Here is a 20,608-nt window from a genome sequence, read left to right on the forward strand (position 1 = left end):
GCGTAGTTGGAATGAGATTGCCAATTACCTTGAAGGCATGGAGAGCAGTAGAGTAAGAATTAAAACAAATCCCACTGAAACACTGGGCAACCTTCGCTGGGAGACCACTGAGAGTGACGGCAGGGGTTGGCTGCTATATTTTATATGCTTTATTTTCTCATGTTGACATTTTTATTTCATTATAAATATTTCTTAAAACAACCTCCGTCCTGTGGGGTTCTGGTTTTGTCTCTTCTTTACTCTAATGTATTTGACCTTCTGAGCTGTTTAGATCTGTCATGCTAAATAGCGTCTGAGTGCACTTTGTTTTTCTAGTTATATTATTTAACCGGGAGAAATATTCAGACAGTACACTTGGTTTGTTGTGACATCATACACATGCAGGGAATCAGTATGAGGATTTCTGGGTTTCTAGCTGAGTAAACATGAAGATTGTTGAGTGAACCAGTCGTTTATCTCCCATAACTGAATTAATGTCCGCACACTTGTGAATTTGTGAACAGCTTTGAATGAGTATGGGTGGAAAGTCTAACGGAGGCTAATGAGTTTAACAAATCACTCGTGCTATATAAGCATCTGCTCACCTATAGTCCATCTATCACTGTGATTTCAGTGGATATATCTCTCCCCTCAGGATAGTGACTGAACGCACACAACCTGCATCTGATTTGCTGTTTAATTCAGGCTGTCTCTCTCTCTCTCTCTCTCTCTCTCTCTCTCTCTCTCTCTCTCTCACAATCTTTCCACTGCAGCATTAAAGATGACAAGTTTTTTGCAGTGCTTCACCAACCTGCATGTCACAGTGCATATCCTCTGCACACACCCGCACCCTCACCGCCACTTGTATGTCACTGCTGTATCAAGTTTATTTCATCGTGCTCATGCTTCTCCTTCTCCTTCTGCCGCTGGTGCTCCAGGTCCATAAATCCAGCGCATATTTACCCACCACTGCCTAGCTCCTGTTGGATTCATGGAGCCCATGATGAGCATTGAGTGCCTGCAGTGGTGTGTGAAAATCTGCTTGACTCCTCAAGCTTACCCAGTTGTAGCACATGGCAATACCAATTTCCGTGTTGTTGATTGTAATTCTGTGAGGATTTAGGAATTATAGTGTACTGAGTCTGATGCACTTTGCCACGCTAGCAGCTCACAGCCCATACACTTGAAGAGTGACTTCTTTATAAATCCATTCAGGGTAAATAAATGTTTTTTGGCATTTTGATCACGTAAAATTCATATTTTTCAAGCCTCACTGTCTAGCTCTAGGAAGCCAAAACATGAAACCTTGGATTTTAAAAACATTTTTGGCATATTTGGGTCTATAACTCTGCATTCAGTATGATTTTATTGCTTTCTGATAGCAATTGTTAAATCTATTGATTACATTTCTACTGCATCCCTTTGTCAAACAATTTCTTTCACCTCTCCATAATTTCCAAAAGTTAACAGCGTACATGTATACATCCGCCCCTTAACCACTAATGAGCACTGGATCTAAGGATCCAATTGAAAGACATAACAGACAGTGTAAACTACCTAATTCACAGTGAGACTGGTTCACATCTTTAAGTGAGAGGTTTCCTATTGATTTGCTGGCAATTCATTGCAAAGGTTGTTGTTGTTGTTGTGTGTGCAAAGAAAAGGTATTCAGAGTGCAAGAATTCTCTCCAAGGTGAAATGCTGTCAAGGCTGTTATACAGCCTTTTGTTCACTGACAGCTGTCGTTGAACAGATTGACCAAAACATCTTGGCATTGTTTGTCTTTCAGAGAAATAAAATACTTCATCTATTTTGTGTTTTGTTCCCTCACTATTCATTCCGGTCTTGATCGATGTCCCACCACAGATGGGGGAGCATAGTAGTGTGTGTGTGTGTGTGTGTGTGTGTGTGTGTGTCACACCACTTGCCTCCATGGGAAATCACAGTGTGGGCATCTTGATTCATCAGCTGGAGGCCATCTCCTTGCATTACCCAAAAGCTAAACAGACGCAATAGACAGCCAAGTCAAATTTCAGTGGAAATGCAGCTGCCAGCACTCAGGTTGTCAGGTATTCATCAAAATGAAAGCAGCCAGCTTTTATCATGGAAATTGATCATTTGGGTACCGTATAACAGAGCCATATTTTTACAGATAAAACTGTCAAAAAAACTCAGTTATGTTGAATGTTGGTACGAAAAGACTTTGTTGACCTTGGATTAAAGTTCCAAAGATTGAAGTGTCCAAAGACATCAGTCATATTCCATAATGACTCCAGTTCAAATGAGAAGCAGTTCATTAATAACCATGGAGACTGTTTTGTCCACGGTGCACATGATTAATGATTAGTTGGTAAACCTGTTTACAGTACACCTTAGGTATATACTACTCCTGGGATTGGAAAGTAACTATACGTGCATTCACTCAAATATTGTGCTACTCCACTGCATTTCAGAGGGAAATATTTTACTTTTTACTCTGCTACATTTATTTAAACATTTAATTTCACCATTGAGGGATTAATAAATTATTATTATTATTGGACAGCTATAGTTACTAGTTACCTTTTAGATTTTGGGGCCCTTGTAACATTTCAAATGTATGAGCTGTTTTCAGTTCCATCAAGGAGACATTTCTCCTTCAAACATCTCAGCGATCAAGCTGGATACACATGCATTACTGTAAATGGAGAGATGTCAGAGTAAGGGGGCTGCCCATGGACAGGCACTCAGAGCATTTAGGGGGTGGGTGCCTTGCTTAAGGGGACCATGGCATCTCTCCAGCTACCAGTCCACACTCTGTACTTGGTCCATGTAGGAACTTAAACCGGTGACCCTACGGTTCCCTAGCCAAGTTCTTATAGACTGAGCTACCGCCGCACAAACTGTACAGCCACTTTTAAGTATTGTGAGCTTGTTTGGAAGAAAAAACAAAGATTAGAGGAAAGAAAGTTTAACAAAAACAAAAAAATGGAGTAGCAGGCTTTTCTTTTTTTTTAAATCTTCTTTTCTACTCCATTAATCATCTCATGACCCCTTATCTTGTAACCCTTTGGAGGGGGACCGACCCCTAGGTTGGAAACCACTGGATTAAAATACCTGGCTAACTGTGTTTAAAACTAGCTCCACCTTGACCATGCTACAACCGTAAAATGCTACATGTACATGTGCATTTATGCATTAACAATCTAATAATGTAATAATATTTCAGCCACAGAAGCCATGAAACACATCTGGCTGATAAGACTGCTGTACTTAATTAGAAATTGAATGCAGTACTTTTATTTGTGATGGAGTATTTTTACATTGCTGTATTGTTACTTTCACTTAAGTACTTACTGAGTACTACTTCACCACTGGGCATTTTTATAGTAACTTTTCCATAAGGGGAATATAACTAAAAGACACACTGCTAATAAATAATTGTTTCTGTGTTCACCCACCAACAGGTGCACTATGCTTATCTCATTTTGAGCACTGGGATGACTGCAGTTAACCCCATTAAACCCTAAACAAACAGAAACACACACTCTGAGGGCAACAACTCCTTGTGGTTTGAGGAGAAAATATTGGTTTTCAGATAGAGGCCTCTTGAGTTCCTGTGTTAATTAGTCGTCAGAGTACAGAATTATCTTCATCCCAGAGTAAATGATTCATTACCTCATAGATGAGAGGCTAAAAAAAGCTGCACTGGGCCATTAAAAAGACGCACAAATGACAGCCTCGGAAGTAAAATCTGTTTATCTGGCTCCCCACAGGAGTAGTCAGGTTTTATTGATGCTGGGCAGCTAAGTCATATTTCTTGCATCATTAACTGTTATTTTGCATTTCTCTTGTTATTGTCTATTGCTAGTCGACCTCATATTGAACTTTACTTATTAAATTTTCCTTTCTCGTGATTTAAGTTCTCTCGCAGTTGTGGTTTGAATGAAAACACTGCCACCAGTAGTACTACAGTTTAGCAGTGGTGGTACTGTAGTTTCTTATGTCTCTGTGGTTCATGTAGCCATTACCTTGTGCTCTCTTGCCTGTTACCATATGTCCTCTGGTCCACTGACTCAGCATAAAATACATTCTGAGAAAATGTGTATCATTGCCATCTTTGCTAACATGCCTGTAGTAAGATCATGGTGGTCTTTACTGCTGTGTATGTACAGTACAGTGTACTCTCAAACAGAATCATTAATTTCATACCATGTTAGTGTAGTCGTCACATACTTTTATTTGACTTAAGGAATATCTTGTTTCAAAAATAACAAAGTATAGCATGTATTTACACATATATATTCCTCTAAAAACTAAGATATTCTGGACACCATCTCCCCGACCGTAAACAGTCATTTGCTACATCTAGCGGGCACTACACAACATTACAGACACCACATGGTGAGTTACTGAATACAAATAACTCAGTCTATTTTGTACTCTGATGGTAAAATGTTATATAATAAGAACATCCATCTGTGTGTTAGGCATACTCAATTGTGTGTTGCAAATTGATGCTGTCGTGGACGTCACTTTCAATTTAACCAAACAGATGCAATAGTCGGATCAAATATAACTGAGATGTAGATACAACATATGAACAAAAAAAAATGTGTCTCAATGAGAAAAGCAGCTTTCATTTGTCTTTTAGATGTGCAGTGCATTCAGGCCAAAATCAGAGAGCAGTTCCTTGTAATTCTGACGAAGGGTTGTGTGCTTGTCCTCCCATCCCTGTCGAGCCACAGACAGCTGGGAAGTCAGGCTGTCGAGAGTCTCCTGCAGGAAACATTAGTAAAAATGAGATGCAAGTTAAAATGTTCCCTTTAAATCACCCAGTTGTCATGTTATCAACATGATTTCCCTCCCCTCTTAACCACCTTTAACTCTGATGAGTTTTAGAAGCGGAGCTGATGGAGACGAGGCATAATTAGATTATGTGTCATAGTGGGAAGGACAGAAATAATGATAATTGCATATTAAAATCCTAGTTCTTTAATCACAGGCTGAGCCCTCTAACAGGGCTCCAGGCTTGACTACTTATCTTTAAAGATCTGCGTACTGAAAATTTGCGTCAACTATCTGTGCTCAGACAATAATGGCCTGTACCTATAAAAGGTCCATACAGACCCCCATTCCTCATACATTATGTCTTAATGGAAGATTCTGCTATCTCACAAACCTTAGTCTTATTGTCCTTGGTTGAAGTAGTAGCATTACATTGTTTGACACTATTGTGGATGTTGTAAATTTGAGCACTTGTGCAGACTGCTTGAAACAGCTCTCCATCAAAGTCCAGTAGCACAAAGAAAATATGCCCCTTAAACCAGCCACAGAATACCTTCCTGTGCTTCATTTTGGATCATGTATAGGCTTTATTTATCACTTCTTATTGTACTGATTCATCCAGGTTAACCTGCAGATTGATGTTCTGTGGCTCTGTAACACCAGAAAGTCCTAACAAATTATTGGAGTACTTATAACGTTTCATGTTCACCTTTGCTTAGGCGTCCAAATACCGGCTTTTGACAGGTGGGTGAAGGCTGCACTGTCTGAGGCTTTTGTAAAGCTGTTCCCAGCAGAGTGGTGTACAATGTTATGTTAACCTATAAGTTTATTGGCTTAAAAAAAGATTTCTCCTTCAGGTGAGTAGTGGAGCAGCAGGAAAGCTGATTACAGCACTGCACCTGTGTTCATTATGCCAGTTTAAATACATAGTTCTCTTTCTGTTTGACACTGAATTTGCCTTCTGAAGGAGTTTAAGACCCGATGACCCCCTGCTGTGCCCTTAAAACCCTTATATGTAGGATTGTAGATTTTCTGACTTTGGTGAAAAAGGACATAGTCTGCATATATTTTCATCAGGATTGTCCCATTATTCTACAAAGAAAAGTCTATATATTGATTATTGCTTTATATATAGCTATATTTTGAAAGTTGGTACAATCATATAAAAGTTCCTTGACAATCAACTTTAAGTCACATTGTATAACTGATCTTAGACTGGTCATTTTAGACCAAGTCATCTGCTCGACATATGCAATGGAGCAGCCACAAAATCATACCAAACTACAATAAGTTACTATAGTGAGAAGTGTGAATGGGGACAATGCTGCCCTTTAACAGTGACAGCTCCACAGGGTGCAAGAGGTTCATCCTGACCAGCTTGGCACATACCTGGACATGCAGGTTTACAGTTCATGGGGCCTCAAAGATCAATGTAGGTCAACCCTACAAAGGCCCGTTAGTAATGCCTATTCAGAGCTTTCTTTAAATCAGTTTGTATTAGCTTGTGTTGTAACTCACATGCAGGATCTTCTCATAGTCTGTTTCCATGTTGTCCAGCTTATGTTGGAGGTCAGCTATGATGGCTTCCTTCTCCTGTTGCACCTGCTCACGCTCTCTTTTCTCTTTCCTTAGTTCCTCCTGACACAGCACTAGGCAGACAAAATGCATACAGGCATGCCATTACTTTTCTTTTGGGAACTAACTGGCACTTGTATGTCTTTATTCATTCAAGTATAGACGTTAAAATGAAATGTATTCATACCAAGATCTTCCTTCAGCTGGCTGACCTCCTTCTCCATTCTCTTCGCCTTGTTGGTCAGCTCTGTCTGCATGGTTTTGTACTGGCGACTGAGGTCTAGAATGGCATTTGTGTCAAAGATGTCAGACTTGGCTTTCATTGCTGATTCACTTTGTTAGGCTAATGCAGCAATTAGCTTATGCACCCAGCTAATTAGACTTTTTGTTCCTCAAGAATTACCCTAACCTTGGCAAACACGCCCCTTGTCCTCACTCCCAAAAGGTATCCACGCTTTATCTCAGGTTATTAAAGGAGAGGCTAATTGTTGATTCATGCCTCGTCTGTACCGTACCAGAGTTGACGTCCCTGTGGTCTTGTCTCTCATGCTGCAGCTTCTGCTCCATGTCTCTCAGGCGTCTCCTCAGGTCAATTCTATCAGACTGGACCTTTATTACAGACTCACAGTGTAAGGCTGTGGTAATCACACAAACACATGCATGCATGAATTTATACACCAGTGGTAGATTTGTTTTCTGAAGCAGAAAGCAATGACCCTTTGTAAAAAATGACATACACCAATTACAGTTCTGTCATCAATATTTTACAAAGGTGAACTAAAGCCATAGTGAGACATGCTCAAGTATCCAATTATGCTTCAACATATAGAGTTAGGTGGTGCAGATGGTGCTAGACTAGCTTCCACTGGAGGGTGAAGTATTCAGATCACTGTCCTCATTCCGAGTAAAAGTCCTGCATTCTAAGTTTCTTACCCAAATAAAAGTATAAAAGTTTTATCAGCAAAATATATATAAGTAAAAGCACTGCTGCAGAAACATGGCCGTTTTGACTGGACTTCATTACTGGATAATTATCACAGAATCAATCAACAAATGTGCATGTAGCTTTTTACTGTTGTAGCTGGGCTAATTCAAACTATTTGATAGTGTGATCTATAACCATGCATTTATTTTTAACTAATCACACAGTATGTTTTGTACAAAAAAAAAATACAATATTTGCCTCTGAAATGTAGTGGAGTAGAAGAAGAAAACAGCATAAGATAGAAATATTTAAGTAAAGTATAGTACCTTAAAATAATGCTGAAGAACAGTACTTGAGTAAATACATTTAGTTACTGCACTTACCACCACTGCAAGCTACAGTGTAAAAACATACACTGTAGATATAAGTAATAATTACACCATTAGATGAATTGAGAATATTTTTTCCCCTATGAAATGCACTAGAGCCTCAGTATGTGGTCTCGCAAAATGGAAATATCAGAGAAGAGTGCTAGTAGGCCGACCACTACAGTGCTGTGGAGATAGGTCTGGTAATGCGAGACTAGCCGACAGTGGTGAAAGAAGTATTCAGATCCTTTACTTAAGTAAAAGTAATAATACACTGTAAAAAATAATCCATTACAAGTAAAAGTCCGGTATTGAAAATGTTACTTAAGTAAAAGTATGTAAGTATCATCAGGAAAATGTAAGTAAAAGTACTCAAGGCAGAAAAATCCTCACATTTTAGAAACTGGAAACGATCAAAACAGTTCTCTTAATCAACTAAGTGTTTAATCGGCTAATCATTACAGCTGTACTAGGCCTGTAAATTGTTGGGTATATTAATTTAACATAAAACATCATATTTTATAAACTTCATGTGTTTTTGGAGCAAAAATCTTAAATCTTAATTTGTAAAGAAACTCCTAACTAAAGCTGTCAGATGAATCTAGTAGAGTAGAAGTAAAAAGTGGCATGAAAAGAAAAGACTTAAAAAATTGAAATACAAGTACCTCAAATGTATACTTAAGTACAGTACTTGTACTTAGTTACATTCCACCACTGCTAGCCGACCACTAAACTGAGTTGTACTTATATTTTTCTTGGTAATGTTGATAGCAATTGGGTTCACAGCACATAGTGTTAATGTGATTAGTGAATTAGTCAATTAACAGAGAATTAATAACAGTAATTGTAGGCTATAAATCATAGCCTATATAAAGCAAAAAGGCCAAGGTTTTTTGGTTCCAGCGTATCAAATGTGAGGATTTTCTGTTTTCCTCTGTTTTATATTATTGCAAAATCAATATCTTTCAGTTTCGGACTATGCTCATATGTGAAAATAACAAATAATAAAAATAATCATTAGTTTCAGCCCTAGAACAAATGATACATTACACATTAGCACAGTGTAAGACATAATAGAGTATGGATTTGTGCTCTTAAAACATTAAAAGGAGTGTTATTTGTTTTTCTACCTTTTACAGTCTATGGTTTTTACACAAGTCACCATCAGTTTGGCCCTGGATGTAATATACCCTACATATGAATAACAACGAGCTGTGACTAATGGCTAGTTTGACCTAGACATAGTCTACATTACATAAAGCAACTCAACTTGAAATTGCTGCTCACCAATGTGATCCTGTAGGATGGCTACATCGAGAATACTGCGCCTATACTTTGCTTCCAAGTCATTTTCACCTGCAAAAAGACAAAAAGTTGTAAACCAATTTAGCATCACTAATGCCAAATTGTTAAATCATCTGTATATCAGTATAGTTACTTTTTTCTGGATTCTTTTTTGTGATCTTTTTCGTTTTTTTCTTTGGAGGCATGTTTGCTTGCTGTGATGCTGCCTGTTCAGACCTTTGAGCACACGAACTATACACTAACTACATACAGGGATGAGTCTTTTTTGCTGGGCACTGGTTGCCGAGTGAGTTGCCATGGCACAAACTGTCCAGCTTGATTGATAGTTGATTGATTTTAGTAACAGCCAATCACAACTTGACTGGGTCACCGTTGCCTTTCGAGCTCATGCACACAGGCCGTGCAATTGGATCTTTACTTGAAGTGAGACATGTCAAAGCGTCCTTTGTTGTCATGGGTGACAAAGGCCCGCGCTGGGGGAATTCAGGGCTGCATTCAGCATCCCTTTAACGTTTTATGAATGCTGTACAGGCAGAAACGCGCACCCGACTACATTCATCATGGCTCGTGAACGCGCACAGGGAAGGCGTGGAGTTTGGGTTTTGAGGGGGGGGCGGAAGGGGACGTACAGGAAAGGGCCATACATACACGTCACGGGGGGAAACAGAAAACACTGGGAAATGTTTAATTCCCACATATATTTATTCACCCTTGTTCTAGTTAATGTCCGTGAAGCTTTCGCAGTTTTAAGCGCAACGTTCTCCTCATTCATCGGCGAGTGCTCTCTGTCGTCAGCCCGCAGAGGAGGGCTGACACTGTCACACAGACACTGAACTTCCCGTCAAGGCTCAGCACAGGCGAGAAGAGCTGCTGCTGCTGACAAAAAAAGGGGAACGACATCGAGGGTTGTCAAGAGCAGAGGACACACTCCAGTCCACAAGGCTTCTGGGCAGAGAAACGGTGCCATTGTCCTCCAGCTGAGGGGCGAGCAGAGACAGGTCTGGTTCTCTGCTAATTAGCCTGCGTGGGTCCCTGCAGAGAGAGACAGAACCCCGCAGCTAGCTGCAGCACAGGGTGTGAGTGACTGAGGTGCTTGTTTTTAGCCACAATCGGGATATTTATCTGACAAACTGATGCTGGATTTACTGATGGGAGCCTTTATCCTATAGCCATCCCTCCCTCCCTATACCCCCCGTCGGACCCTGGCTCGGATTCGCCACTCGGGCGCTGTCCTCATCGGGGGGTGCCGGCGGATCACCATCGCCCGGTCCAGCTAACTCCAGGCGTCTGTTCGGTCCCCTTGACCCCTGCCCTGCCTCGCCTCTCTGCCGCTCTGGCCGACCCTAGCCGAGTCCGAACATGGCAGGGAACCTGAAGAAAGGCGGGGGTCTCATCGGAATGATGAAGGATGCCTTCCAGCCACACCATCACCACCTCCACTCCCATCACCAGCCCGGGGCCGTGGACAAAAAGACGGTGGAGAAATGCTGGAAACTAATGGACAAGGTTCGTAAGTTACTGATCATCGTTAACTAGCGCGTTGGATGCCTAGGGGTGCTAGCTAACTGCAGCTAACTAGCGATAAGCTAGCTAATCTTCGCCTGCTGCAGGGCTGGCGTTGCTAACGTCAAATTAGCTAGTCAGCTGGGAGAAGACATGGTTAGCTAACGTAAGCTAATTTTCGAAACTGTGTGGTTTTGCACCGTATGTGCCAGGCTTCCTCGTACCACAGTAAATTACAATGACTTTTAAAGTAGCCTAACATTGACGTTAGCCACGGACAGAACAAGGGTTTCTTTATCACATCGGTTTGCTAGTGCTGTGCCACTCGCTGGTAACTAGTGTCAGACCGGTCAAATTGGTCACATTTTAGATTAAAATCCTACACTAGTTGTCGTACCGTGGTACAACTAACTTGTTTTGACCACGTTTAAATGCTGTGATGTATCGTAAACATTGGCATGAACAAAGAAGGAAGATTTGGCAGTGAACTGAAATTACAGTGGGTTCTAGCACAGCAACAGTTCTCCTGTACATTGTTACTGAAATGTTTGCAGTCAACTGTCTGTCAGCCCTTGTAAACTGTAACAAAGCATTGAGAAAAAAAGAAATGTGTCCATTTAACTAGGCCAATTATGCACTTTCACAGGGAAGACTCTTTTCACAGCTTCACTTCTCTGAAAAAAAAGTCTGTAGCAGTTTGACCCCCAGTTTCCTGTGAGATTCACACAGCACTATTAGAGTGAATAGGAAGACAAGACACTCTTTTGTGTCTCCTCTTCCTCATTGAGGCCTTTGTTTAGAGCTCTGATGTTAAGCGACCAAGTCATTTTACAAAGCTATTATTAAAAAAACACTTCAGTTTGTTTTGCTTCACTGTGGTAGATTATCTGGCTGGACTGTTCTCCACATTTTAGGAGGTACTGTTGTACCTAACACAAATAAGAAAACAGAAGTAACACTGTAATGTCAGTCTTTATTTTATTTGTGTTCTCAGTGAATGTTCAATACTCTTCTTAAAACCTAGATAAGATGATTAAATAGCTGACCCTATACTACTTAAACCAGCTGCACAGTCAGGTCAGCTTTTGCAGTTTACAGTATGGGAATAATTTACCATGTGACATCTGATCCAGTAAAAGATTTGAGGGGCAGCACCACTGAGGTGAAAGAGTATCTTACCTTTTAAAAAGGATATAAGACCAAAAGTATTTTTACTCCACCAGAATGTTTAAAATAGCAGCGGAAATATTGTTCTGCTCGGTCTAAAAAACCACAGCCCAGCATACCGTAGAACAACACCTGCAGAATAACAATGCAGTTGCTCTCTGAAAATACCTCCTGCACAGGACTTAGTTAAACTTTATCAAAAGCACAAGGCTAATTTCCCACTTCAGAGTTGCCAACGTAACCTTTTCTTAAAGTGTTCAGCATAACAAACCTAGATTATCGAATACTTGTGTTTAAGCTTTTGAGTTAAACACTAAATTTGTGATGCCCTAAGCAAAGGTGTGTTGTAAGTTAAGCTACCTGCATCAGGTTTAAGCTTAAAATTAAACTTTTAAGCATTAAAAGTTTAACCATTAGATGTTGTGGTTACTGTCTCTGCTGTTGCATTGCTAGTTAGCTATTCATTAATCAAAACCCGAAGTTGTACATGGATCATTTCACCATCAGCCACACTAGGAAATATTAACAAGGGTTTCTTATTTAACCAGATGGGTAACCACGAGTGAATTTCAGGTCATATGCTACTTAAAGATATTATGGATATCATTATATCAATGTTGTGCTGTAGTAAAGCTCAGTGACACACATTTATGAGCTTGTCTTACCGTTGTAGCTGCGTGAAATGAACTATATCTGAACCTGTTAATCATCGTATCCACATTGGTAACATTTCCTTAAAAATATTCTGGTCTAAAATCACCAGAAGTCCTATTGTCACATTGTAGTCATGCTGACATGTAGATGTATGATTAAAAGTAATAAAAAAAACTTCCCCCACTATTTCCTCCAGCTGTTAAAATGCTGAACTTTACCTTTTTTAATTTTGTGTTTTACCAGTCACGGTGTCTGGTAGACAAAAAAAAATGATGTTCTGCCCTTTAGGGTAGCACATTGATTCATTCATTTGTTCATTAATTTCATTGTGTGCCGTTTGTGCTTAAACAAGTGTAGTAAGACAGCGGCCACTGCTGTGTCTAAAACTGGTTTAATCCATTGGACAAACACAGTTTGTCATCAGACTTTCTGCTGAAAACATCCATATTGTGAAATCCAAAGTTATAAGGGGAATTAACCAATTGCTTTTTATCTTTGATTTACTAGACATATGGCAACATATGTTTTCCAGAAACAGTCTCTGAGCTCTGCAGAAACAAGGAAACACAAAATTGCTGTTTACAGCTAAAGTCAAAAAAACATAATTAACCATGGCCAACTTTCCCTCAAGCTGGTTACCCTTTAAAGGACTTGAACTTGATATACAAAATGTTTGAGGTGTAACGATACATCAATTGGGATCGATATATCGATTCAATCCTCAACCATCGAATGTTATCGATACAAAGTGAAAATATCGATACTTATCGTCATCTTTAAGATGCACCTTTATTTTGAAATTCCCACTTTATATTTCTTTTTATTAAAAAGAGTAGTTTGTTTTTAATTTTAAATGTCTAGAAGAGCTTAGGTAATGAAATTGTCAAATCGTATTTTAGTTGCTTTTTGTAAATATATATAAATGTAACTGATTGTGTTAAATGGGCTTATGTATCGTCTTGTATTGGTCGCAGGCCTCCGAATTGAATCAAAATCGTATCGTGGCAGACTTTGTAATATCAGTATATGGTATCATTGTCCGAAGAATCAATATAATATCGTATTGTGATAAAACGTGCGATTTACACCCCTACAAAATATACCAGGTCTCTCGCCAGGTGTAGAACCAGCCAGACTGACACAGAGAGAGGAGAGGACATGATGAGTGGAATGCAGTTTAGCTTTGAGGCAGTCAATAGTTTACTTCATAGTTTACTTCATGATAGTAGCCTTGATTGACATTGACGTGTGAGAGCATTCAGTTGTTGTGGCCTTGTACATGCGTGCATGCACATGTGTTCGGCTGAGTTATGGGTACAAGTGTTTGCATAGTAGATAATCATGTTAGTGGTGTAACCTTGGCAACAGTCTATCTGGTCTCAGACGTAACCAGTGTGGACCTACTGCATTTGGAGGCCTGGAGAAGGGTTGAAGGAATGAGGGCACAGTGTAGGTAATGATACTGAAGGCTTTCAGGTCAGTTGCCCATGTAGCCTAGTCAAATCAACCAGATATCAACCACAAGCAAATGATCCAAAATACAAAATATATAAGTATTATCCTTATAGTGTGCTACATACCTTTTTAGTAGCAGTTGTTCTAAGGCATCTTTAAGCTCTTCCTTCTCCTTCAGTTGTATTTCAGTTTGGTAATTGAAATTATTTAAATGGATGAAATCATCAGGGATTTGCTAGTTTTATCTGGTCAGTCTAATGCTGAATGTAATATGGATAATCCCAGTGACTAATCTTAATCAAGTCTATTGTGGTAGTTGCATTCACTTGTGCTTAAATCATCCATATTAGATCTTGTAGTAGGGCTGGGCTATCTATCTATCTATCTATCTATCTATCTATCTATATATATATATATATATAATCTCGTGATACGAGACTAGATATCATCTTAGATTTTGGATATCGTAATATAGCTTAAGTCTGACACCTTAGGTGTGGAAGGGAAGGGAATACTCTGAATGATAATTATGACCAATATTAGATATGAATATGTGGCTGTTCATGAAGAAATTTAGAGGAACTGATGAATGGTATCATATAAATAAATAAATAAATAAATAAATAAGTGCATACATTTAATGCAGAAAATCTACTATAATACCTAAGTAAACAAGCAGTTTAGTTTTTGTCAGAGGTTTTGGCATAGAAACACATGGAATTGAAATTCAATATGGTTACAATAAATATGTTTATTCATGCATTAAAAGTTGTTTACTATTGATAATTGATAAATCTATGTGTTTCCAGGCCTAGATAAATTATAATCTGATTGATTATTAGATGTCCTGCTAAGTCTTTTCAAGTCTTGTTTTCCCATAATTCAAACCGACATTCTTGTAATGCGATTCCTGCCATATTTCTTTCTAACACTCTCACATGATTAGTAGACAATAATTTGGCCTGGTCTACAAAAGAATGAGCCATGTCCTGTGTTGTTGACATGCAATTGTTCGGCCGCCGTTGAAGCTGACAGCCTAGCTCTGTTTCACAGCAGGTTCAGATCAGGACGCAAGACCCTGAATTTTTGTATGAAAGTGTAGTTTTGTGCCTGCGATCACGCAAGTAAGTTAGGCTTAAATGCAGTGGTAAGTATGACAGCAACCATACAGAGCTTCATCTCGGAGTGTTCTCGTCTGCCAACCAGTGTCTTTTGTAATGGTCAACGAAGTGACTCAAACACACTGCAGCAGGACAGTGAGATAAGTGAGCAGAGGTTGAACATTACTGAGGATGTAACATGTATTCATGCAGTCCGGTGAACAAGCACGTAGCACGTAGACTGAACATGGAAAGGGGAAGTCTAAATTTCCATGTTTTATAAAGCCGTCTAATAGAACATTATTTCTCTGCTCACCCATTACAGAATCCACCCTCTGCTGTGTCAATGATTGATCTCAGTCAAGCTGTTTGACTTTGTGTCCCTAAAAACAGGCTTTTTTGTCTTTTATTTTTCAGGCTTTATTTATTTTGTGACGTTTCACTGTAGTTGAAGCTTATATCCATGTTGTCAGTATCACAGTCAGGGCTTCAGCTGTTCAAACTTGCAAGGCAATCATGCTGAAATGTTAAGTAAAGAGAATTTGTGTTTGAGGCAAAAGTGGTGTTACGGTGTGCAGATTGAAATGAGGAAGTGTAAACATATCGACAGCTTCTCAAAACATGCTGAAGAAATGGAGAATCAGACTGATTGTTGACATGGTAGTCACATAATAAGGCACTGCTGTGCATGTCTACAAAAAAGACGTCTGTATTGTAAATTAATAAGAAATGGAGATAATTAGCTTCACAATGAGACCAGAAACTGTCCATGGATAAATGCAGATATGCCTTTGTCTTGTTCCACTTTCATCTTTTTTGTGTAGATACAAGAGGAAGTAGTGTGACAGTGCTGCAATAACTCATGACTTCATAAGGGATTAAATCCACAATACTCGGTGTGTGCCATCAAATAATGTGTAGACCTGCCACCCTCTGAAAGCTCCAAGCTTGACTCTGACAGGGATTTTAAGGACCTCAGTCTTTGCCTTTGTTGGCATTTTCCATTCTGCATATCTTCTATCTAGGCTCACTGACTATATTTTGCACTAAAGATGAGTGCTCTAATACAGAAAAGACTCTGTCTATTTGATATAAAGAATGTCTTACTGATGTACAGAATGGAAATGCACGTGCAGTGGCGTTATAGACAACTCAGATTTTCTTTCCCTTTCGATCGCCACCCTCTTTCTAACACATCTTCTGTCTCTCATTTTTCTCTCATCTACCTTACTTCTTGCACCCATTTCTTGTCTCTAACTGTATTGTGTCTTCCCCCTCACGTCCCTCCCTTTCTGCAGGTGGTGCGCCTGTGCCAAAACCCCAAATTGGCTCTAAAGAACAGCCCCCCTTACATCCTGGACCTGCTGCCAGACACCTACCAGCACCTGCGCACCATCTTGTCTCGCTACGAGGGCAAAATGGAGACTCTGGGGGACAACGAGTACTTCCGGGTCTTCATGGAGAACCTAACCAAGAAGACCAAGCAGACCATCAGCTTGTTTAAGGAGGGCAAGGAACGCATGTACGAGGAGAACTCACAACCCAGGTGAATAAAGTTGATACAAATGTTGCAGCTAGCTTAATATTAATCAAGGGGATATGATTCTGGAGGTGTAAGGCTCCATATGGTTTCTCTGCTCTCTTCTCAAACCGTATTGCTGAGCCATTGCGTTGACTTTCTTGTGAACAAACCCATTTGAAATGGGAATGTGAGGTGAGAAGTCTTTGTATAACGACAACCTCGCAGCTCAAATTCATTCATTCGGTTTGAATAATTAAGACTGCACAGACACAGAGTGAAAAATTGCACCCATCCACAGCCCCCAGGGTGGTTGTAGCTCAACATGTCTCAAAACGAGGAGACAGGAGTTGTGGTTTGAGCATGTGAGCATCTGTGGTCAGAATGGCACTTCATCTACAGCTGCCTGTCTGCCTGTCACTTTGTTTTTGTGTCTCCCTATCTCTACCATCTACTTGAACATTTCTCTCTTCTTGTAGCTGTCTTACTGTAATGCTTCTTTTTTTTTTAAATCACACTGCCTTCGTCTATGTCTCTTTCTTTTCCTTTACATTCAGTAATCTGTCTCTGTCCCTCTGAAAACAGACACACTAGTGTATTAGAAATAAGCAGTTGTGGAGGGACTTATGGAAGTGTTATTAATGAGATATGCCTCTTGTTTCCATTGTTTATAAAATACCAAATGAGAAAAGGAATTCTTTTGAAGACAAGATATACCAAAGAAGACCTTGAGACAAAATTGAGCTTCTTTTATAAACAAAAAGTTATTGTTGTGTTAATGAGTAGACTCTCTGGGCTGCAGACTAGCTGCTGGATGAAGCTGGTCTTACCTCCTTGCTTGTATCACTACATACGGGTATGTCTTTGGTTATCTGCATGCTTTGGGCAAATGCTGTCAGACAAAATTGTAACAGGCATTATGTACAGTACGTAATGACTTACTAAGATAGCCCTCATTAGGTTTCTTTAGGGAGTTTCATACACGATGTGGGCCAGTATCAAATATTATCCCCATTTTTTTCTCTAGAACTGCCTCCGGGGCGGTAGCTTCTCTTGCTGGCAGTGAAAAAGGTGACTTGCAAAATACTTTTTTAAAACTGTGTTGTCCAGGCATCTTTTTATATCTGGCTGCTGTAGCTGCTGTTTTCAGGAGCTTTTGGATTGGTCTGTCGTACAATGACACCAAGTGGGTGTGGAAATGATTGGACAGAAACCAAGGCCCGAGGGGTGTAGTTCAAAAAGGACCTGGAATTTGGTACATTCATTGTGTTTTACCAACATCCTTAAACCGCATCAAATTTAGTTTACACGGCTTTGTGCATTAGTATCATAAATGCAGTGTTATGTCAGTTTCATCATATTGAATTAAATACCAAATAATAGTATTCAACTCTTACTACCTCATTACTTTTGTTTGAGCTACCAGGTGGTCTTTGAAAGGGACAGTCCACCTCCTTTTGAAGTAAGAGTTGATATGCTGTTTATTGCATTTAACATTAGTATCTAACAGGTGATTTGCCCCATCGCTGTAGAAAAGCAAAACTGTCACGAGCAGAGTCAGCGTGCAGCAGATAGCCCTCTGTGGATCACGGTGTTTCTGGTGCTGTTGTGTGTCCTCTTACTCACTTAAGGCTTGTGTCATGACTTTGAGATGTACGTTAAGTCTTTGCAAGAAAACATCTGTATTCCTACAGACTTAAGTAAAGGGAGAGGTAAACTTTACTGTAGGTTGTATGTAAAGCTGCTTTAAGAGTTTTCTGGTTTTACCTAAAATAATGTGAGGAAAACGTGACCTGGAAGTGGGTAGATGGATAAGAACATGAATACTGTTGAAGAGAGGAACTCATTAGCTGGTGAATGTTTTGTTTGGCAGGGACTCATTTGAATCATACTGCACCTTACCCTTCACCTTACCTTTTTTTAAATTGTTGCCATTTAAATTTAATGCAACATATTTTTTTAAAGGGACTAAAACTGATAGAAATGTTCTTGCTTTTCTGAAGTTACTTTACTCTTTAACCCTCTGTCTCTAGTTTGAACAGTTTCTGCTTTGAGAGAATTAGGTAATAGTTTTATCTAGGCAGTCCAACATGATACATCCTCCTCTTATTTCTTAGTTCCTCAGTGACATTGTTCTTTCTCTGCTACCGTGACAGTAATCTTGCAAACAGAAAAAAACCCACTACAAGGCAACCAGGGAAGAGGAAGCCGTATTTACCATGAGCTAGTGGTTGGTTTTCTTTTAGCCATTTTAACTTGAACTGTGAAATTTATTTTCATCATCACTTCATTGCACAAAGAGGCTGCATAGAAAGACATTTCTGGTTAAAGCAGAGGAAGCAAGCACACACACACACACACACACACACACACACACACACACACACACACACACACACACACACAGTAGCCAGGCATTGCACACAAAGACTGCTATTGTCTGTGTGGAGAAGGCAGTGGCAGTGACACTAACCAATGGGTATCAGCCCACTTAAGAATGCTATAGAATAAACCAATGACGTTGAACCGCTAGAGAGACTAGTATGTGGTTAGCAGCTTAGCTTAACACATGGCTAAGGCTGAAAAGTTGAACAGCAAGGATAAAGATTATCTCAGTGCCTGAATGCATGAAGAATAGTTTGATAATACATTGCTTTCACTGTGTTCTTCAATGCAGCCTTAATTAAAATATGAGAACACTGGCACTTATTATTATATCCACCACTGTGACTTCAATCAGTATCAGTGCTTGATAATTATTGACTTAAATTACACCACTGAGGCTTAATAGCCCTTTTCAAGTCAGAGTGAACGATCCGAGTGTTTCATCAGAGCCCTGAATGCAGCGTGGGTGGATATTCTGTGTTGTGATGCTGGACAGACTTCTCCACTATGTCTTCCCCAGAGATTTAGAGCCTCTATTTATCTAGCCCCCCACTCCCATATGTCCCACACAGATTGTTTAGCTTTAGAGAGTTGGAGTTGAGTTAGTGCAGTAAAAGCGTGGATTTGTTTTTTTGTTGAGCAACAGTCTGCTAAGTCTTAACTAGGTAGAAGTTGAGTTGTTTGAGTAAGATGTGCCATATATCCGGTGTTTTTATGTAATTATGGTAGAGAGGAAAAAAGGGGCTTCGATGTTGTTCACAGTAGAAGAGAGTGAGCATGAAAGTGAGTCAACTGTGAGCAAGACTTAATTATTAACACTGACGGCCCATATTCAGTCAGAATCAAGACAACACAGTCAGCACTTCCTACTTGTTGTCTTCACTTACTTCCTCTTATGGCTTTACACAGCAAAGCTAAGACATTACATACAGAAATTATGTGATTTTGATGGACAATTTTCTCTTACGGGCGCCTCGCTGTTCATACCAGCCGCGCATTTCTCCACGCTGGTCACAAAGCGATCCTTCTCTCTCTCTCTCTCTCTCTCTCTCTCTCTCTCTCTCTCTCTCCTCTCTCCTCTCTCTCTCCTCTCTCTCTCTCTCTCTCTCTCTCTCTCTCTCTCTCTCTCTCTCTCTCTCTCTCTCTCTCTCTCTCTCTGTGTGAGTGGTTGTGTGTGCCTGCAGATCACCTGTCTCGCTCTAGACACAGCTGAGAAGTCAAGACAGCCAAAATCACCATAAACTTGGGTGTTTTATTTTGAAATGTGTTTTATTTTGTAAAGTATCCAGCTGCCCTGTGGCCTTCCTGTATGTGATTACCTACCTGGGTTGATACATTTGCTTGCGGCTCCCTTGAAGTTGGTAGATTTAAAAAAAAAAAAAAAAAAAGAAGGCTGAAACCATTAACTGTTTATCAAAACAGATGCAGTTTAATTTTCAATTGACTACTCATTTCAGCTCTAGATATTTCTACAAGCCACAAACCAAAAGCTGGCAGGCATTTAGCTGTGGCTCACTTGTCTCCTATATTGTCTCCACAAAGTAGAAAAGTGTGGTAGTTCAGTTCAGCAAATTATTTGACTTCTGCATTAACAGAAGCTACTAGTGAGTTGTAACTGTGATCTCTTGATGAAATGGTTTGCTAATTAGGTTTGGTTCATTGTTTTGTGTTAAGAAATTAGCGTGTTGCCTGGGTTTCTTCTTGGTTTTAACACAGCTGCTTTGTCTATAGCCGGTGTATTACTTTATTAAAGAAACCTATAAATTAAACATTAAACATTCCTCAGTCCCTTCAGCAGAGTAATACAGTAGAAGGGTTGATCAATGTATCCTCAGAAAAGCCCTTTAACCCCCTCTTCCATTAGTCTAACTGGAAACTGCTTTGACCTCTCTGTGAGAGTCTCTTT

The 20,608-nt window shown here is 39.7% G+C and overlaps 2 protein-coding genes across 3 annotated transcripts in view; one reads left to right on the forward strand and one right to left on the reverse strand.

Annotated features, from left to right (window-relative positions):
- Positions 1–4,092: 4,092 nt before the first annotated feature.
- On the reverse strand, positions 4,093–9,500 carry ccdc153 (coiled-coil domain containing 153). 2 transcript variants are annotated; one of them, XM_031297045.2, is made up of 6 exons: positions 9,053–9,500; positions 8,902–8,970; positions 6,837–6,956; positions 6,509–6,601; positions 6,265–6,395; positions 4,093–4,737 (listed from the first exon to the last, which is right to left on the reverse strand). In XM_031297045.2, exons 1-6 carry the CDS (start codon positions 9,102–9,104, stop codon positions 4,609–4,611), a joined length of 594 nt encoding a protein of 197 aa, XP_031152905.1. In that variant the 5' UTR covers positions 9,105–9,500; the 3' UTR covers positions 4,093–4,608. The 2 variants fall into 2 exon arrangements, with proteins under 2 accessions (XP_031152905.1, XP_035857235.1); XM_036001342.1 differs by having other exon boundaries at positions 4,099–4,737; positions 8,902–8,973; positions 9,053–9,497.
- Positions 9,501–10,278: 778 nt separating this feature from the next.
- cbl (Cbl proto-oncogene, E3 ubiquitin protein ligase) overlaps positions 10,279–20,608 on the forward strand; it is a 42,040-nt gene continuing 31,710 nt past the window's right edge. The window contains exons 1-2 of the mRNA XM_031297044.2: positions 10,279–10,425; positions 16,097–16,344. Coding sequence (XP_031152904.2) covers positions 10,279–10,425; positions 16,097–16,344 — 395 coding nt within the window. The remainder of the gene's footprint in view (positions 10,426–16,096; positions 16,345–20,608) is intronic.

Source organism: Sander lucioperca, chromosome 5, assembly GCF_008315115.2.
Source record: "Sander lucioperca isolate FBNREF2018 chromosome 5, SLUC_FBN_1.2, whole genome shotgun sequence".
NCBI lineage: Eukaryota > Metazoa > Chordata > Actinopteri > Perciformes > Percidae > Sander > Sander lucioperca.

What these genes read in the sequence shown, in the direction of transcription:
- ccdc153 (XM_036001342.1), bottom strand. Translation starts at nt 9,104, where the DNA reads ATGCCTCCAAAGAAAAAAACGAAAAAGATCACAAAAAAGAATCCAGAA. An exon ending in CATCCTACAGGATCACATTG is followed by an intron (nt 6,957 to 8,901) that starts GTGAGCAGCAAT and finishes TGATTACCACAG; the next exon opens with CCTTACACTGTGAGTCTGTA. An exon ending in ACTATGAGAAGATCCTGCAT is followed by an intron (nt 4,738 to 6,264) that starts GTGAGTTACAAC and finishes TGTTTCCTGCAG; the next exon opens with GAGACTCTCGACAGCCTGAC.